This window comes from Erpetoichthys calabaricus, chromosome 7 (assembly GCF_900747795.2).
Source record: "Erpetoichthys calabaricus chromosome 7, fErpCal1.3, whole genome shotgun sequence".
NCBI classification, from domain to species: Eukaryota; Metazoa; Chordata; class Cladistia; order Polypteriformes; family Polypteridae; genus Erpetoichthys; species Erpetoichthys calabaricus.
Genome location: NC_041400.2, coordinates 108,349,279 through 108,370,707, shown reverse-complemented (window position 1 = coordinate 108,370,707; position 21,429 = coordinate 108,349,279). Strand labels below are relative to the sequence as shown.

The following is a 21,429-nucleotide window of genomic DNA, read 5'->3' as shown; positions in this document are numbered from 1 at the left end:
CCACTACGGGGGCCCTACAGCACCCCACACCCCAGACACGACTGCATGGACACAAATCCCAGGTTCAAAGGCAGGGTTTATTACAATATTAATATATTACACAAGCTTCTTTTTGCACAATCACATAAACCAATACACTTTTTGTCAGTGGCGTAGCTATCTTGCTGAAGGCCCCTGTGCAGCGCCCTGAGGTGGGCCCCTCCTGTCTAGTATAGCTGTTAGTAATTTATTCACAACTATATCCTAGGGGCCAGCTGGGCAGTGGCGTCCATGTCACTATCAGATCACACGCTGGTGAAACCAGCTCTCTAAAAGGAATTTGTAATAACTTTTTTAATCGCTTTATTACAGCCATTGTAAGTTAGCAAAAATTAAATAAATTGTGGAAATGGAATGTGGGAGGTGTGGTAGTAGTAGTAGTAGTAGTACATAGGTTAGGAGCATGCACTGATATAGCGCATTGCCACACCCACCACATGACAAACCAACTCAGGACCCCAGGTTAGGTTAGTGCAGCCATGCAACAGGTGACAACTCAGCACCACACTAGTTCAGATGGAATGGAACCACGTACCCAGGACGGAGCAATTGCAGGTTAAGGGCCTTGCTCAAGGGCCATAAATATATGTAAAATGTGGACCCGCTTACTTTTCCAAGACAACTTTGTAACGGAAGATGTAAAATGTAACATAAGCTAGAAAGTAGAAACTGTTCTGTGTTATAAAATGAAGCAATTTCAATTTGTAACAATAAAAATGACAACACCGGCTAACAGGATACTATTACACAATCAAACTGTTTTACACAAGTTCTGAGAAAATGGACATCATAAAGTGGTGACGCTCACAAATCCTCACAGTATTGACACTAATGCACCGTAAGCCACACTAAAGTAAACAATAAAACAGATTACAGATATGTTAAACTGTTAAAGCTTACAAAAATAGAACTGACTGACAAGTCACAAATCATATTACTTATAATATCACTAGTACATTAAAATAATCACTTGCGTGCCTTCCGTTGTGCAAAACTCTCAACAATGCATGACACGTCAAGTTGTCCGGCACACTCATTTTTGATTGAGTTTGTCTTGCAACATGGTGCTTCTGAGGTAATTTTTGATGTGTTTTTTGATGAGTCAGAGTGACTTAGATCACGTGAAAATGTTCCAGATGGCTGATATGGACCTACTGAAATCACAAATTGTATATTGTCAGATGTCAATGGTTCCAAGAAATTTGCCTTGTCGGTAGGAAATTGCTTTGTCATATATATTGCTTGTTTGTCTTCAGTAGTTTCTTTGGTTTGAACAGTTTCATCAGATAGCACCTGATCTGAAGCCATTATATTGCTACTTCCAGACTCGGTAGTTGCAGCCATTTCACTCACTGCACTGTCTGCATAACCTGCTTGCATTTTTAGTTACTACCGCTGACCTTTGCTCAGTTTTGAGAAAATAAGAAATCTTGGTAAGCTTAGCGTTTTTCGATTCCTGTTGCAGGCGTGCCTTACGTTTAACAGCACCACTCTTAACATGAATGCCAGATCCACTGCTACTGACCTATATGGCATTGTATAGAAAGAATATAAAAAACATCAAATTGTTCAAATATTGCTATGATTGCTATGATTTACCTTTTACGAGTTTGAAATTCGAAAACTGTTGATGTCAAATCAAAGTACAAAAGTAACAATTATTTACAATAATAATGTATATTTATATTATATATATATCATTATATATTATATAGATTATTACATATTATACTATATATATTATTATATATTATACTATATATATTATTTGCATAGATGTATGTAATGTCCTTCAAAACTTCTTCTGTTCATATCTGCTATGGCAAGCCAAAGGTTGCCAAATTTGGGAATGTGCACTTCTCTGTAAGGCGGACTAAGCCGTGTTGTACCTCTGAGTAGGCTCCAAGCCTCCAAACTCCTGAAGTCTAAATTTGTGTAAACACTATAGGCCTGCCAAATATGTAATATCATCATGGATTGGATTGGACTTACCTGGCGATGGTGCAAACATGCCACTGAAACTGTGAATTATTAATGCAATGAACTGTGCAAGTGATTTAAGTTATTAAAAATAAAAAAATAATATAAAAAAATCTATATGGACCCTAGTGGGCCCCCAAGCTCGTAGACCCTTGGACTTTGCACAATCTGCACAATCCATGGCTATGCCATAGCTTCTTGTATATCTTTCTTTCTTCCTTCTCCTTCACTTTTCCCAGGAAAGCTTTGTCCTTCTTCCACCCGACTCCAACTGCAGGGCAAGTTCTTTTATTTAAGACCTGGAAGTACTTCCAGTTTTAGGACATGGTCCATTGGAAGCACTTCCTGGTCATGCGAAAGTCCCATGAAGTAGGGGTTGCAAATCTCCAAACACTCCCTGGCAGCACCCTAGGAACCCAATAGGGCTGCATCCCAGGACTCCAGTTTTCTTCAAGTCCCAGATTAATTCATTGTATTGTAATTTGATCCTAACATAAACTAGCATTCCAAACTTGCTAGAACTTGCATATAACTGGTCAGACAGATCGATGTACAAATGTTTCTATATTCATACAATTTCTGCTGCTATCATTTTTCTCCCATATAACATACTGCGTATATAAATTCTGCAGATTATATTAGGATAAGTTATGGTTAATTTTTCCATTAGTGTCTCTTATAATGGCCTTGATGGAAAGCCTGTATTGGGTCATCTGATTGAAGTGGACATTAATTTATATATAAATTTATACTTCATATAGTACTTGGGTTAACTGGGGCACTCGGTAAGTACTATTGTATTCTGTTTCAGGCACCAGCCTGCCAAGAACCTGTAACAGAATAAGAAAGTTAAAAAACTGGAATAATGGAAATGCTCTTATACTCTTTAGAGGTATTAGGGAAAGAAAATTCAAAATAAGCATTTTAACGTTTTACGCACTGTACAGATAAGTGCTGGAAGTAACCCTGGGTTGTGTTAGCTGGCAAAATATTCTTGTATCAGTTTCAAATGCTTCAGAGATAAGGATTAGTTTCTGCTAAAGACCTAGTCTAAATAAATGTCTGCTGCTTTCTCAAAATTTTAGGTATACATGTGCCGAATACCAGCCACACGTCTTCTTATCCTCATCAGGGTGATACACTTGCTGCTTTTAATAGTTTAGTCCTGCATCTTACCAATCAAGTGCAGCACAGAAGACGTTCTTGGTGCATGATGTCAGCTTTCATGTTTTATTTACAACGTATAGGCATAGCTATCTAGACAAAGACTAATTGACTTGTAGTCCTATAGACAAAACTAATACTTTAGGATTTAGACATTGCAGACTTCAAATTGTAATATCATTTTAGTAATTACTTCGGTGTCCTATTTCTTGAAGAATGCACTGACAAATTTGTGTATCACATTGATAGTTAATCCAGAAAAGTAATAATGGTTCCTCTTGATTCAGTCAAATATTTGAGAATAAGCAAGATATCAAAAAATGAGCTTGTGCTGCTTACGACAGACAGTTTAAGCTTGTATAATTAATGATAACATTTGATATATACACATTTTATATCAGAAGACTTTTAGATGCTAACCTCTGTTTGTACTATGATATAGTACAGATGGGAATATACTGCCCTACATTTATTCAAAGGCTGCCAGTAGGAAGAAGATCTTGGAAGCACACTAGACAGGTGGGAGTTGTACTGTGGCATTTAGCAACCTTTCCAAAATCAAGCAGGAGTCAATCTGAGATGGAATCCTCCCAGAACACTCCAATCGCACATCATTTTTTATATTTGAGAGCCTCAAAGACATAAGAACAGAGCTTTGACCTTATAATTATGTTAGTGATTTCTTTGTCCTCATTCCATGGAAGTATACTCTTGTAAATCAGAGAATCAGCATAAAATACATTCAATAATCTAACATGGTTTGAGTAAATGATACAAAGCATGCATGTTAAAAAAAGTCTGTTTACATACGATACATCTATATGTACAGTATATGCCAGACAACTTCATAGAATGCATCTTTTGACAAAACAAGGACAGATACAGTCATGTCTTAGAAAGGTAGATTGAACTAGAATACTTTCTACACTAGCACCCTAACTCTTAGGTCAAATGGCCTGCAAGTATAGTGGAACTAATACAAACACTGATCTGATCGCTTTAAATTAGTATATTTTATCAGGTGACCCATATTTTAATTCAGATATCTCTAAATAAGTAAACGATTGATTCATTTGTTCTGCTATAATTGAAAAAAGTAATAACAAAGAAATAAGGGATGAGGAAATAAAGAAAAAAAGGCAATGTCAAAAAATATTGCATCCAAAAAGTGAAAGTAATTAAAATGCCAAATCCTAATAGTCTTTCAAAATTTGTACTTAAAAATACATGCAAAGTCTTAACTCTGTAAAGAGATTTTGATTCTACACTGGTACTGTGAATGCTGTGCAGAGTAGAGGCAGAACCTCAGGATTTTTCCCAGTTGACTTTGGGGCTCCTCAGGGGTGTGTTCTTGCTCCTACTCTGTTCAATTCTTGCATGCACTGAGTGCTGGGCAGTGGTTGTGGGGTCAAGCAGCTGTGGGGCATCTGTTGGTGAAGAAAGATTCACTAATGTTGATGTTGCTGACAGTGCTGTGATTTTTGAGTCAATGGAAGCTTTGATCAGGGCTCTCGAGATACTGAGAGAGGGGTCTGAGCATCTGGGCTTGCAAGTGTCCTGGATAAAAAACAAAATCCAGGCCTTTAATGACCTGTTGGGCACAGCCATTGGCAGTGTGTCTGCCTGCTGACAGAGTGTCGAACTTGCTGAGAGGTTTACTTACTTCGGCAGCGACATTCGTGTCTCTGGTGTCTCTTCCTATGAAGTCAACAGACAGAGTGGGAGAGAAAAGGAGGTCATGAGGTCGCTGGAAAGAGGCGTGTGGCACTCTTGATATCTCTGCAAAAGGACGAAGGTTCAAGTCTTCAGAGTCCCTGTGCTTCCTGTTTTGCTATATGATTGTGAGACATGGATGCTATCCAGTTGCTCATGGAGTTCCAAATGAGGCACATTACCTGCATTGTGAGGAAACATCAGTTATGGCACTGTTCTTGGTTTTCAATTCTTGGATTTCATTTTGGAGTTTGACTCCTTTTTACCTCTTTTGTTATTTTTATGAAGTTCAAATAAATTGCCTTCTTTTATAGAGTATCCTTGTAGGAACTGTCTTATCAAGTCAGAAGTTGATGGTAATCCTCTCACATGAAGATAATTTTTTATGCATTTTGTGAAAATAATAAGTATATTTTTGATCTTTGAAAATGGCAGGTGCCAATTTAGGCCTTTGTAGGTTGAAGCCTCCCTGGAATGTCTGGTTCTGGCCTGTTTTGTGTGGGACTTTTCAGAAGTTTCTTTTCACCAGGTTTGTGTTGCTAGTTCCTGACAGTGTGACATCTAAGACTGGATCTTGACTTGTCTGCTCCATCCAGCCGGAATAGCTTCTGCTATTACCCCTGTCCCTGAACCTGAATAATTGAATGAATGAATGAAATATTATCCTTATGTATTTTTGGTGTTTGGAACAAAGTATAGTGAGCCAAAAGAATTATATTTTCACTTTTTAATTGATATTCTATTATTCACTCAATGATTCATTTTCTAAAACCATTGATTAATTTGCTGAACCTATTTCTTCCAATATAATGTTGTTGGAGACTGGATACTAACCTAGTAGCTTATGGTACAAATTTCCAATTTGGGCCCATCTCCAAGCATACTCATGTACAGTACATACCTACATTCACAAATAAAGGGCCAATTTAGAGCTACCAGTCAGTATGACTTGCCAGTGTCTAGTAAGTGGCAAATAGATAGACAAGAATCTGTAGCAATGTCCACCATAATAAAGATCATTCTATAATGGCATGCAGCTGAAGTTTATGAAAAGACAGAAAAAAAAAACAGATTATGCAATACTGAGTATGCTAGGGAAAATTCTATTACCTTACAATACTGTTATGAACAATCAGTAGTACTGTTCACTTTGTTATTTTACCAGGAAAGCTTTTCAAGCACTTATTGTACTGTAAATATTGTTTCACTTTAATGTCAGTCACAGTTTTCAGATCACATAAAACTCTGTGGAGTCAGAGATGTACCCTTTCCCTTTATTGTTTTGCTTTTCTACTGTTTCCAGAGTTACACTGTATACTTTGGCAGGCAGAGTACTCTTCTGGCACAAGCATTAGACGTGACATTGTTTTACTAAATGATCTGAAAATTCAAATTTGTGGGAGTCCATATTTGTATATATTGAATCATACTAGCAGTGCTCTTTGGAAAATATTCTATAAAAATAATTAATAACTGATTTGTCTTTTTTGCTCTTCTAATCACCTTCCCCAGCAGGGTGCAACTTTTATTAGAGGTCTTCACTACACTTCAGGTTTTCAACCCAGTGGTAACCCTGTATTACCATCAGTATTCTCAATGTAATTCTAGTATTACATAAAAATGTCAACGCTCCCTTGGCCAGTAAGTCTCTCAAATCTGTTTTATTTTTTCAAAGGAGTTTCCAATTCAGCAGAAGAACAGGAGCATTAATAGTGTTTACTTAAAAAATGTAAATAAGAGCCATAGACAACAATATATGCTTCCCTATAATACTTTCTAAAGTACACACAGCCTATGAAAATAAGTGACTGAATCCTAATAACATTAAAATCCATCCATCCATTATCCAACCTGCTATATCCTAACTACAAGGTCATAGGGGTCTGCTGGAGCCAATCCCAGCCAACACAGGTCGCAAGGCAGGAAACAAACCCCGGGCAGGGCGCCAGCCCACCGCAGTAATGACATTAAAATGAAGCATGAATTAGTGGGCCTATAGAAAAATCTCAAGGTGTTCAATAGTGCTGTAAAACATTCATAATAACAAGGCATTGGGTGGTAGACTGTAAATGTTCATGATTTATCACAGTTTACCTTTTTAACACCACATCACATCACTTAATGTACAGTAAATGGGATTAATAAAGTATCTATCTATCTATCTATCTATCTATCTATCTATCTATCTATCTATCTATCTATCTATCTAAATGGTAATCTCACAGTTCTATAGATTATAGATAACTACTATACCCAATGTGACACATATGTTGCAGGAACGGGATGTAATTGTGCCTGATTTACATGGCCACTTACACGGTACATACTTTTATAACAAATATTACACTAAGATTCTTTAGTTATTAAAGGTATCCTCCACCAAAAATGCTCACATTTTTCAAATATTACTTACCCTAAGTGATGGCCAAGAAAAATTTTGAATCTCTTTTTTTCACGCAGACCAGAGATAAGAAAGGTTATGTTTTAATGGAAGTGACCAATACTGGGCAACAGCAAACAATATCAAAATGTCCATGAAAAAGTTCTTGCATTATTCTTGTGGCTAATCCACATTAAGCCATTCAGTCGTTTACTCAAAATGAGAAAATGGATGCATTTTTTGCTAAAATATTGTTAACCTCTGGTTAAACAAAAGTAGCCCAGAACCTGGATGCCCTTCCACATGGGGGTTACTCCTTTGAAATGAAGACAAGACTCTTTGCCGATGTTTCAGCGGACAGGCGAGTCTTCAATTCAAAAGTGTGACAGCGAAAGCCACACAAACATGAGAAGAATATGCAAACTTTGCATAAAAGTTAACTGAAGTCAATTATGAGGGAGTAAGTACAGTAAATTCGATTTAAGAACACATTTGTTAAACCCCAGATGAAAACTTGGCAAGCACAAAGTCAAAAAAACAAGGAAACCTAATATCAAGAACTTACTGCAACTCTAAACATCAGATAAAGTTGCAGTTACAAATCCCAGGTAAAAGTCCAGCCAGCCCTAAGTTAAAAGAGAAATTGTGCATTAAAATCAGAACATTAAACAAAATGTGAGGTCAAAAACTCTGAAAATGTGGTCAAAAATGTACAAGTCAATAGAAAATGCCAGCTTAAATGCCTTTATGCCAAGGACATGACTTCAAGAGACATGTCCCTGGCAGCAAGATTACCACATCCTAACACCCCAAAAACAAAATGGTGCCTCTGTAAAAAAAAAAAAAAAAATTAAATTAAATGATAAGCCTCATAATAAAATAAAACTATCGAATGAAAGTGAAAGTCTTTCATAGCAACAGTAAATTTACAAGATCAGATGCAGAAGAAGTCATAAATGGTATAGTTTGTGAAGATGTCCATCTTCAGATCTGAATGTCACTCATGAAGAAATTACGTAAGAAGAATTCCACAGAAAGAGTAAAAGAGATTAGACTACAAATACATATATGAATTATGAAAATTCTGAAATATTTGGGATGTTATTGTAAGTACACCCTTTGGAGTTTTACCAGAAATAGTATTTACAGTATTAACATCTGCACATTTGGGTAAGTCAACACAAAGTTAAAGAAGGCACAAAAGTACACAGCTTAGAAGAACCATCTGTCCTATAGTTGACCTCAAACTGTTTTAGAAAACAAGGCAGGCACACCTGTTTCTAAATTGTTCCTCAGTGACCAGATTATAAAGGTCCTCAAATGATTTCAGAAGGTGACAAAGAATCTCTGAATAGTGTGCTTCTTCTGTCTCCAAATGGATCATCAAAGTTTTTGTCAGCCATACTTGTCCTTTGAGAGAATAAATTGCTTGTTGCTGTAGGTGCTCTAGCCCATCTCATTGTAACACCACTGTAGAAAAACTTCCTTGGTCATGTCCATCTTACATGAGAATAAACACAATGCCCAGACCATTATGCAAAAACAAACACCTAAAATGATTTTATCAAGCCCCCAACTGCTCCTGGGCCCCACTATCAGGGGCAGATGTCCTCATCTTTGTCACCAAACTGCAAGCAAACAATAGTACATTTTACCACTTGTGTGTCATGCTGCTTTTTACACTATTCTTGACTGTCTCTGATCCTTGGAAGCCTTTCATATAAGTATCCAGTGTTTTGTTGCCAGGGTTTGTAGCAGGTGTTAGACAACTGCACACTTTCTTTAAACAGACTCATTGCATTTATAAAGTGCCATATGTAGGAAGCATACTGACGGACATTGTGAAGTAATCATATGTCTATTGACAGCCTGAACTGGTCCTAGAGATAGCATAGGATCCTTTTGAATGGAGCTGGGTGTCACAAGTGATACCATTTATGGCTGTGATTAATTATCATTATATTGATTTCTATCTTCTTATTTACCTTTTGCAACATCATCACACAGTTAAGATTTTTTTTTCTTTATCATGTATTGAATTGTATCCATGCTATCACTACTGTTAACACCATCTTACACTTTTGTGATTTGAATTGTATTTCTTTTTGCTTTGTAAATTGTCTAGTTATAATTCCTGCTGTAAATGGCAATGTCTAAGAGACAGAATGACCGATTAGTTGGTTCATACATGGGCTACTTCGAATATCTGAACATTGTTGCATGTTCATTTTTGTTAAGAAAATTGAAAAACTTTCATTGGGCATTTACTATCTTTATGTGAAATGAAATAAAGAGAATGTTAATTAGGAAGTTTAAAAAAATATACTAGTATTATAATGATACAAGAGTGCTAAGATCAGCATAATAATTAACCAGCAGATGGCACTGGAAAGCCAAATGTAGTAAGCTGTTAGTTTGAGTTCCTTGATCATTGTCATCTGTTTGTTCTGACTGATGTCTTGTACTGTACAAATGAAAATTTATATATATATATATATATATATATATATATATATATATATATATATATATATATATATATATATACAATGTACTGCATAATATATGAGAGTGTGACTTAGGACAAAAGAAATAGGCACAGCTTTGGAGATAAACAGGAAACAGGTACACACACTGAAAGAGGAAAGGACTTAAGCAGGCTGTGGTTTCATTACGTTTTTATTTTGGTAATTTCTTCTGCAGCCTATAATCTGGAAGGGACTTGTGGTATATTTAAAAACAGGAGGAAAAGTTCTAGTAACCATCTCTGACTTCTGTGTTGTCTCTCTCATTATACTATATATCATGTGGAAGATCAGCCTGGACACAGACACACAAGTCCCAAAAGCACACATGGTTTTATTATCTTTTCCTTTTTATACAGCACCGCACATAGTGCACAGATCACCCACAATAACTCATTCCTTTTCTTCTCTATTCTTTTCTTCTCTATACTTTCACTGCCTTCACTCCTCTCCCGCAAGCTCTGTCCTCTACCTCCTGACTCCAGCCTCCTTATATAGTGCACCTGGATGTGGTACAGGTGCTGCCCCATTAACTTTGGGCAGAATTCCCGAGTGTGACAGAAGTGCTGCATGAGGACCTGGGAAGTACTCCAGGTGTCCCTGGATCTTCTGGCAACACTCCCCAGTGTGGCGAGAGTACTGTTGTCCTGGACTGCACAATTGTCCAGGTGCCCCCTGGTGGTGGCCACAGGCCCCAACAGGGTTGAGCTTCCTATACAAACTAGGGGGGCTGTACTCTTGTGTCCCTGGAGAAGTATTGTCTCTCTCCCAGTCTTTTAATCCTCCAGGCATCCCAACTGGGCAAGAGCCCCAGCCGTCCGCAACAGTTATTATAATAACATTTCTTGACATTTATATTATATTTTTCTAACTACTCAAAGCGCTTTGATGACTTCATGCAGGGAGGACCTGGAACGCAAACCTATGCTCTCCTTACTGCAAGGCAGAAGCGCTACCACTGCACCACCTGCATTGGCTAATATGAAACTATGTCAAGTCTTGCCCTTTGTCACCCAATTTCTAGGTGTTCTTCCAGTTCAAACCCATTTGTTTTAGATTTGCCTTTCATGCATTATGAATATGAATCATTCATGCATTATGAATTCCATCCATCTCCTTTAATGTATATTATTCCAAATCTCTTCATATAATATCACATAATATACTGTATTTGTATCAGGGTTGGGGGGCTAGAACCCATCCTAAAAGCATTGGATGCAGTCCTAGAATGGGACATTCCATCATAGTACCCGATCATGCACACTTCCACACTCATACAGAGCTAATCTGGAATCATTAATCAACCTATTCTGTACATTTTTGGAAGAAACATATATAGACATTGGTATACAGTATATAAATCCTTGAATGGGCCTATCAGGCCCTGGCCCAAGAGCCCAAAGTTCGGAGGAACCTGACCATTGGGCCCCTGAGTCTTAGAAGCTGACACCAGGAGCAGTGGGGTTTTCTATTGCATCATCAAAGTTCAGTGACCAGGTGTGGAATGGTACCTCTCAGAAATACAAATGGCACCCCTTTGTGTTCATGCCGTAGATATTATTGTACTTCTACAAACTTTTGAGTTCCCTCAGTGTCTGGAGCACATGCCCCTTAACTTTCATAAATGGCGCCCCACTAATGACAGCATCCTAGACACCTGCCTATGTCACCTAATGGATTAGCCAGCTCTATTTGGATGAATTAGGATAATAAACAGAGTATGATGAGGACTATAAAGTTTGTAGATCTACAGATTTTCTCTGGTACACCACATTGCCACTGGTAGCTCTAGAGGTTCAGATCACAGTCTTAGTTCAAGTGAATGTAACAAAACAATTATATTATTTTCCGATTTAAGTTATTGCTGGACATGTTATCTTGGGTTTTACTGTATTTGTCTTTTATTATTTTATGCAAAGCATTTATGGGTTTTGGCATGTTTCCCCAATTGCCAGCCCTTCATGTAAAGTACACTAATCCGAATGCACATTATTGTTGTGTAAATTGTGAGTAATAGACAACACTCAAGTTATTTACTGATCTGGTAAAACAAAGATACTAGAATGTATTTGAAGTCCTATAAATAGAAATAAACATCTGCATTTGGATTGGATAATGCACTTTTATTCTAGGTGTCTGTAGGGTGGTTCTGACTGGTGCCAGGGGTTGCAAAGGAGGCACAATATCTTCTCAGGCCCAGAAGCATGTGGACTTGGGATCCATTTTTACACATGGAGACAACTTGTATCCTTTCCACAGACAATGTCCAGATGCAGTGCTCAATTCATGAGCCAGCAGCACCAACTACTGCTCCACTATTCTATCTTTTATCAAAGTATATATTTCTGCCTAAAATATATCTAATGACATGTTCTGCTTACATGTTTTGTTCAATTTCTCAATTTATTGTTCAGGAAATAGTCTTACTTACTTGATCTATTCAATTCTTTTCATTGCTTAAGCAATTAAATCCTTTATCAGTAGATCTTTCTTTCTTTCTTTCTTTCTTTCTTTCTTTCTTTCTTTCTTTCTTTCTTTCTTTCTTTCTTTCTTTCTTTCTTTCCTTTTCATTGCTCCTTATACTTATCTGTTTTCTACATTTTCCGATTTCTTTTAGTGTTCTTCTGGGTTCTCCTTATTAACTAACATTAACTAACATTATTTTTCCTGTATCATCACTTTTTCTATCAGTACTACTACTGGACAGAATATTTAGCATTATTTCCTTACATTGTATCAAACCATAATGTATGTAGGTCACTGTATTGCCATCATCTTCTCTCACATTGGAGGGCTGATCCAAACATTTTTTTTTCATCAATAAGCTTTTCAGATGTGTTTGGTGTACAATTTAAGCCATAGAGACAGAGAGCTTTCTATTCAGAAATAATTTTAGTTACACAGAGCTAAACCACACACCAATCTTTAAATTCCCCAACAAAAAAAAAACAAAACACAATAGTAGGTCACAATACAGATCAAAACATCAAGGACCAAAAACATAAAGTAGCTTTTGTTTAGTGGAAGCCTTAATTTTAGTGCATGGTATTGAAATTGTGGTTCATACAGTTATTACTCAAAATGGTGTACTTCAACCCAAAATATTATATCTTTAGATGGTGAACAACAACAAAGTCATCAACACAAAACAACAAAGACACATAAAAAAGGAAACAAAAATTTATATAGATTGATTTGCTCTTGACCAGACTGTGTTTCTACAGTATGTTGTCCCTGAGCCTATATGAGGTTTTCCTTTGGGTATTCTGTTTTTTCTGCTAAATACCAAAGATGTGTATACTGGATTTAATGAAATTTTTAAATGGCTTTAGTTTTCAGTGATGGCTGAAGCAGTACTTTGTAGCTCAGGAGAAAAGAAAAGGAAAAACACACACACACAAACAGCCTAATAGCACTGCTTGAACATAAATGTTGCTCTCCTTAATGGTTTCTTAATGGGTGGTAGATGAACCATCTAAAAAAATGCATATTTTTAGAGTCACAACAGAACTTATACATATTCACTTAATATCACATGCCACATGTCATAAATTGTTCGTAATATAAAGTTAACATAACCCAAATCTCACTTAAAACAACATGTTTAAAACTTTGAAATTCTAAAAGTTACACAAGTTCCATTAATGATATTGAAATGACACTTTTTTGGTTCAATTTATTGTACTTGTAGCAAAATAAACACCTTCTTGTTTTCTTTTTTTAAGTACATATGTAAAAAAAATATTTATAAAGCTCTGAACAATGAAATATGGAATAAAATGAAATATTAAAACTAAATACAGAGCAATGACATATAAAAACTCCCACAGATGACAACGCTACACAAATGCCAGTCTGAATAGATGCGATTTTAAATTAAGTTAGAAAATATATGCATGGCTCAGAGTGCTCTGAGGAGTTCAAAAGCTTGTTCTGTATAATTTTTGAAGTTTTCTTAAATACATTGGCAGGCATTCTCGAGGTGCTGTTTCAGCACTCCATCGAGAGAGGTAACAAAATTCACCAACCCACAGAAAATCCCAAATTTATCGGAACTCTCGTTTTCATCATGGCCATGCAAAGCCAATTGAAACGTTCTTTTGAAATTTAACAGTCTTTTATTCTGAACAAGGTGTGTTGATTTTTGGTCACCTTTTTGTGGTGCCTTCTAATGCCAATCCTGTAGCCTTCATCTGGCTGTTCAGCAATAATAAATCTGCAAAACAAAATTAGTCTAAATTTAGTCTGGATTACTGCGGCTACTTTCATACCACTTGCATTTTTCAGAAAGATGTTTTAGGTCTCATACCACTGTCGTTGTCCACAATGCTTCAGAAACAACACTTTGAAACAGCAAACAGAGAAAGCAAAAAAAAAAGGCATTACTTATGCCACATCCAGTTTGCCAACTCCATTTGTCATTACAAAAGCAGGAAAAAGCTGGTAGGTAAGCTTGTCCTCGATCACAATCTGTGAAGGGGTGTTTCATTGAAGAAATAACCAAATTTTCTTTGATTTCTGAAGTTCCATTTGAAGTTGCCATCGCTGTAATGTCATGCTCGCTCATCTGTAGTGAGGTTAATGACGAATGTGAACTGTGAACCATTCACATGAACTTGAAAGAGTGCTTTGATGATTGTCCAATCACATCAGATTAAAAAACCTAAAACAACACTAATTCACTGCCAATAAATGTGGGAGTGTCCGAGGTGCAGAGAACTGTATTTCTGGAAAAATCTGAAAGTAACCAATTAAAGACCAACCTCAGGCCACGTGCTTGCCAAAAGATCAAGGACTTACATACAACTCTAATTTGGACGGCACCCTTCCCTCAGGAAATATAGGTAATCACACAGAATTTAAACAAGTACAAGTCAGAACCAATTTTTAATGGATGTTGACATGCACTGACACCAGGCATGTTGTGAAATAAACAAATTTATTTCATCATTATTTCACATTACCTAATTAATTTAAGTGGAGTTTTTAAAATACACACACACACACACACACACACATATATATATATATATATATATATATATATATATATATATATATATATTGTCACAGGAGGCTGGGGGTGGTACCCAGCTGGGACACCCAGGAGGACCTGAGGATGGCTTACGCCTCCCCCAGACCACGTGGCTTTGGGGACCACAGGAACAGAGCTTTGAAGCTCAACCCTATAGGGGCCCTGTGGTCACCGCCAGGGGGTGCCCCAATGCCTATGGAGCCCTGGCCCTCAGCACTTCCGCCACACCCGGAAGTGCTGGGGGGAAGAAGACCAGTGACACCCGGAATGCTTCCGGGTGCACAGCCGGTACTTCCGCCACACTGGGGAGTGCTGGCAGAGGCTAATCGGGAGGCACCTGGAGCACATCTGGGTGTGTTTGCTGGAGTCGGGTGGAAGAGGACGGAGCTCAGAGGAGAGGAGAGGAGAGGAGAGGAGAGGAGAGGAGAGGAGAGGAGAGGAGGCGGACCAGAGAAAGAGAGGAGGCATTGTGAGGCCTGGAGTTTGGGGTGATTGGTGTTGTGGCACTGGGTTGAGTGTGTGTTTCATTTGTAATAATTGTAAATAAAAATGTGTTGGGTCATAAAACGACGTCTACCTGTCTGTGTCCGGGCTGTTCCCCACAATATATATATATATATATATATATATATATATATATATATATATATATATATATATATATATATATATATATATGTGTGTGTGTGTGTGTGTGTGTGTATAATATAATATCCATCCATCCATCCATTTTCCAACCCGCTGAATCCGAACACAGGCTCACGGGGGTCTGTTGGAGCCAATTCCAGCCAACACAGGGCACAAGGCAGGGAACCAATCCTGGGCAGGGTGCCAACCCACCGCAGGACACACACAAACACACCCACACACCAAGCACACACTAGGGCCAATTTAGAATCGCCAGTCCACCTAACCAGCATGTTTTTGGACTGTGGGAGGAAACCGGAGAGCCCGGAGGAAACCCACGCAGACACGGGGAGAACATGCAAACTCCATGCAGGGAGGACTCGGGAAGCGAACCCAGGTCCCCAGATCTCCCAACTGCGAGGCAGCAGCGCTACCCACTGCGCCACCGTGCCCCCCATAATATAATATTATATTATATTATATTATATTATATTATATTATATTATATTATATTATATTATATTATATTATATTATATTATATTACAAACAACCGCTGTGAGTATAAGTGGTGTGTATGTCAGTGTTTGCCGGGATGGACTGGGGCCCATTCTCCTGGACTAGTTTAAATATTTAAATAAATACATCAAGATTTAATTAGCAAAAAGTATAGATTAATAAATGATAAAGATTATGGGGTATTGTACTCAAATCGGGGTAAAGTTAGTAAGATTCTACCACTAGAGTCTTTTCAATCATGATACTACTATTTTATATTAAAATAGTCAAATTATAACTGAAAAATAAAGCTTTTAAAGTTTCCCCAGGTTTCAAAAAACATTAGACACGATATCTGATTTTCTGTTGCATTGTTCTTTTTAAGGTACTAAAGAAAGAACAGCTTTGAACTTCTTTTTGGGAAAAGAAAGACACCTGACATCCTCTTACGAAGTACATAATCAAATACCACTTATTGAAAATCGAAGAATGGATGCGAGTGTCAGTAAAAAGATGATAAAGGAGTACATTGAAGCAAGCAAAGTTCCTTGGGAGGTGAAAAAGGTAAAATAAAAAACGCCCAAGATATATTCACAGGAATGTAGCAGCTTTTATTTTTGAAATTGTTATGAAAACATAGTTTTTCATTTTATTTTTTTTTACAATTTTTTATTAATGTTTACATTATTTGGATTTATTTAGGTTTTGGAATGTTTATCATTATTTTGTACTTTGGGTTTTTATTTTAGTGTAAGCCTATACTGTATTTTCAAGTGCATTGTTTTGTTTAACATGATGCCATTTTGTTTTTTTTGTGTGGATGCCACCATTTTTGAGAGCTTTGCTTTTGACAAATGAACTCCATTGCTACAATGTGATTTCTGATTATTGTGACATCATCTTCTGCTAAGTATTTAAGTTGATGTCACTCTGTAATCCATGTCTAAAATTGTTGAATAAAACAAACAACCTTTGTAGTGTATATCAGCTAAATTGATAAAGGATTATAGGCAGACAGGATTTTTGGTTTTGGCTTATCTTAATTATGAGTTACTATTTTGTATTTTGATGTTCAGGTTTTGACCTTGGCCTGACTTATTTTTTGTGCTGCCCCTTTTGCTTTCTCCTTCAGTTCTGTTTGCTAAAATTCAGGACATGACATTTTCCATTAGATCATAATAGAAATGCTTAGACATTTAGTAAGACAGTGGAAATGTATTAAATAAAAGGAAAGAATGTGTAAGAATATAACAGAAACTTGTGGTAGAGCCAGCAGTGCTCCTCACGTATTTGTAAATGAAGAAAGAAAAGTGCATAAGCTCTTGGCTCTCAGTCCTCACTGTTTTCTCCATCTCCACAATCCTCCTGTTTAAAACCATTTTATCTGAGAGTAATCCTACCTTACAGAATTAAGTATCAGGTCAGTCTTTCCAAGTCAAAGCTATGAAAAAAGCTGACCGACATGTCACATTACTAATTTAAGATGCTACTCCTTCTCTTGTTCCCTGTAAAGACGGCCAAATAATCACTTTCATGATAAATGCTAAAAACTCTAGTGTTATGTTTTAACAGTAACTTAGGCCATAATGATTTCATCCATGCATTAAAATAGTAACATTAATGATTCAAAATTGGATTAACAAGAACAGTAATATTTTGCAACGGGAAATGTTTCTTAGTTGCGTCAGGGTAGTGGGCTAATTGGCAACTTAGATGATAATAGCAAAGTCTGAGTGTTTTTAAGACAGTTCAGTTGACCGCTAAATGAGTTGAAGACTTGATTTCATGATTCAACTGCAGGCAAATGCCTCTGAAAAGTTGAGCCTTACACAAAAACTTTGCTTTTCTGTGTAAGGGTAAATATGTGGTCTTCCCAAAAGAAACATCATGTTTGATGGGGAGGCAATGAAGGGCTGCAACACGGTGCATCTGTTAAAGGGAAAAGTAAAGGTTATTCCATACTGAAAAACAAGAAAAAGAAGATGAAACCATAATGTTCTGACTGTATAAGCAATGAAGGCTTTAAAGTCAAAATAATGCTTTGCTAATTTTCATTTCATTGTGGCAATAAACTTTACCTTTTTTCATGATTAATGTATTTGTGAGATTTAGTTTCAAGGAATAAGGGAAGAAAGCAAAACCAGGTAATACCTAATCCAAGACTAAAGCAATAACTAACATCTTAGGAAAGGCTTTAAGATTTAATGAAAAATAAAACGCAATCCAAAAGAGAATAGAGAAACTAAACAGAAGAAAAAAACTGAATTAAAACCAAAAATATCAGTGACCGTAAAGCCATGAACATAGTATGTTTTGTAATATGTACTAACTTTTTTCAAGAAAATAAATTATTAATATCAAATACATCCTTGAACCCTGAGCCAAATTATAATCCTAAACAAGGCCAAAACCATAAACAATACTTGTGACCATGAACAAAACCGAATCATCAAACAAGTACAAACCTGAACACCTAGGCACATGCAACTTCAATACAACAACACCACTATTTGAAAACCTTTTATTTTCTTTAAGCCCTTCAGGTGACAGGTGGAATTACTGGACCCATCTGAATGGCTGTTAACCAGTGTTGCCCATAATTAGTTGCAGTTGCAGTTAACAAGCTGTCAAGAAATAAATACAAAACGATGGTGAAGCCTGGGTTAGACATGATGGTAAACCTGTGCTCAGTAATCTGTGATTTTGGGTTAGGATTAGGGTTAGGTTTAGACAATAAGGGATGGCCAATTAGTTGACAATGTTATTGGGGATTTACACCCTCTTACCAAAAGGGATTATTATAAAATTTATTATATACTGTAATCATTCATACAAATCAATCAATTTTTACAAATAGTAGGATTGAAAAAAAAACAAAAAAAAAGTCAACCCCCACCCCTGAGAGAGAGAGCATGGCCAACAGAGTAAAACTTAAGGCTTGTAGACATACCTAAATTGATGAGTTTAATGGGCCAGTAGAGATGAATGGAGAGGAATAAGAGATGCGGAGATAATTGCTTCCTCTGTGCTTTAAGAGCTTATTCTAAAATTTTATTGATTATATCAAAGTGACTTTAAATGTGCTAAAAATCACATCAATGTATAGTGGTATTAACAGTGAATAATGGTCAATGTAACATTGTTTTGTTACCGCTCTGCATACTACCACCCTAATCATGTGTGTTTTGTCTTGGTAGAGTAATATATATTGCTCTACTTTCCCCTATTGTATTATTAAAAAGTAGCTTTTGTCAGAATGCCTAATCCCACAGATTTACCACTGTTTATAAGGTATTACAGTATATAACTTATCCCCACCTTCCCTTCTATATCTATAACCTCAGGCAATTAGGTGTAGTAAAAAGACAAGCAGGAGTTAAGTTACACATAAAACAATGTATTATTGATAATATTCATAAATAATAACAATATGCAAAGTACATTTGTATATTTGTACTGATGTGTAGTTTCAGGTGGCACACAGACTTGTAGTTATTTAAAATGTCTCTAGTTAAGGCATCATTGGTGCTCAGCTTTCTTCAGAACAGGCCGTATGCCTGTTTCAATTTGGCTGCTAAGCTGTGGTCTCCATTGTGTTGTCTTCATCATCAGAGGTTAGTAAGAGATGCTTCTTTCAGATGTTAGTAAGAGAGATACTTCTTCATCATATGTTGGTTAGTAAGAGAGAGAGAATGTGGTTGAGCAAGCAGATTTATAGATTCTCTGTCCAACCCCTAGAGCCAATAGGACATCATGGTACTTAAAAGCTTCTGATCCAAGCCAATTCCAAACAGCCATACTTCAGACCAATGGGGGAATACAATATCTTAAAACCTGCCACCCCCCAAGACCATATGTTAAAGTAACCTGGCTTCCTTGCGGGGGGTTGAAAGACTTTAGTAGAGAAACACTCACCAAACTGGTTTAAAGCACACCCCCCAAACTCTGTCGTAAAATTCAAAGAAACTCAGTCGTAAAGGGGGGCAAACACGAATGCCTCTCACCAAAGTAACACTAAATTACATTGCTTTGCCTAAATTACAAATAAAGACATACAAAATATTCATCAAGTTATATGCAAGATCTCACATCACAACAAACATTAAAAAACTTTTTCTTCAAACCCACAGCATAAAATAAAACAGGTAGCCAGCACATGTCTTCTTCAGACCATTTTTATGCTTATGGGAGGTGGATAAAGCAGAACCATTTAATATGGCTCTTTAAGACAAAAGAAGTGGCTCACTACCACTTATACAGTATAAACCAACAAATATGTCACCTTCTAGATAACACATCTAAGCTGGATGTTGTGTGTTGAGAGTATATTACTTCTTGCTTTTCAAATTTTTAATAATAGAAATTATGACTTGTGAAATACCTGAATATTAAAAAATAAATTATAACGCTTAATTTATAAGGTTTATTCAGCGGATACTATTGAAAAAGTAAATTGAAGTCTGCATATGAAAACTGTATACAGATGGCACTCAAAATAAATGCAATTTTCCAATATCATGATAACAACAACAATGACAGCCATTTATTTTTATAACACATTTTCATACAACATTTGAAAACATGTACATGACAAACAAGAATGTATAGCAGTCTTAACCACCATATCACAGTACATTCTACTTTTTTTAACTAATATTAGACAAAGAGCATGTGATGAACGAGGAAAAAAAAATGCAAAATGTTTCAAGCACAAACAAATTAACAGTACAAATACCTAAATTCTACTAGAAAGCAAAGTCGCTGATTACAAATTCTAGGCAGCTGATTTGAATAAGCTCTTGACAGTTGCTGTGCAAAGCAGCAAAACTAATGCTCAGTCTTAATCCAGCTAAATGGCAGTTGACTTTTTATGTGAAATTGAATATTTAATCAAGGAATAATTTACTCTAATAAAATCATTTGCTTGAGCAACTTTTTAAAATTGGATTCCAAATAAAAAAGAGACCTAAGATCCAAATGTAATGAGCTTAAGAAGAGAATAGACAGAACTGACAGATTTGAATGTTCACAGCATTGCAGAGCACAGAGATGATCCTTGGCACACTTACTTATCAAATGCCAATTACATCCATGAAGCAGTAGTCATCTAATTATGCAAACTGGTTCTTTTCTTGTTTTTTTTTTTATACATATTTTAAGTTCAATCATCTCTGACACAAAGCTGCTCTGCACTACTGTTAGTACAAAGATTCATTGTAGCGAAACTTTGTAATTTAATACTTCATTTCTGATATTCCTAAATAAGAGCTAAGATATAGCAAGAACTTAGAATCATTGATTATAAAGTCTTGTACTCGTCTACAAAAGAAATAACCTGGTTTACTGCTTTTATTTGCCCCAGAAGTTCTGATATTTACGCACTGCTCTACAACATGGCTTCTCACAGCACCCTTGTTGTCAGCATCTTTTGTTTAAAGCATTGTGTCATAAGTAATTTAAAAGTTAACT

The 21,429-nt window shown here is 36.4% G+C and overlaps 1 protein-coding gene across 2 annotated transcripts in view; it reads left to right on the top strand.

Moving 5' to 3' along the window:
* The window catches only part of LOC127528835 (uncharacterized), a 102,069-nt gene that overhangs the window by 56,338 nt on the left and 24,302 nt on the right, over positions 1-21,429 (top strand). For both annotated transcript variants that reach the window (XM_051929978.1, XM_051929979.1), the window contains one exon: positions 16,346-16,524. In XM_051929978.1, the coding sequence (XP_051785938.1) occupies positions 16,346-16,524 (179 nt within the window). The remainder of the gene's footprint in view (positions 1-16,345; positions 16,525-21,429) is intronic.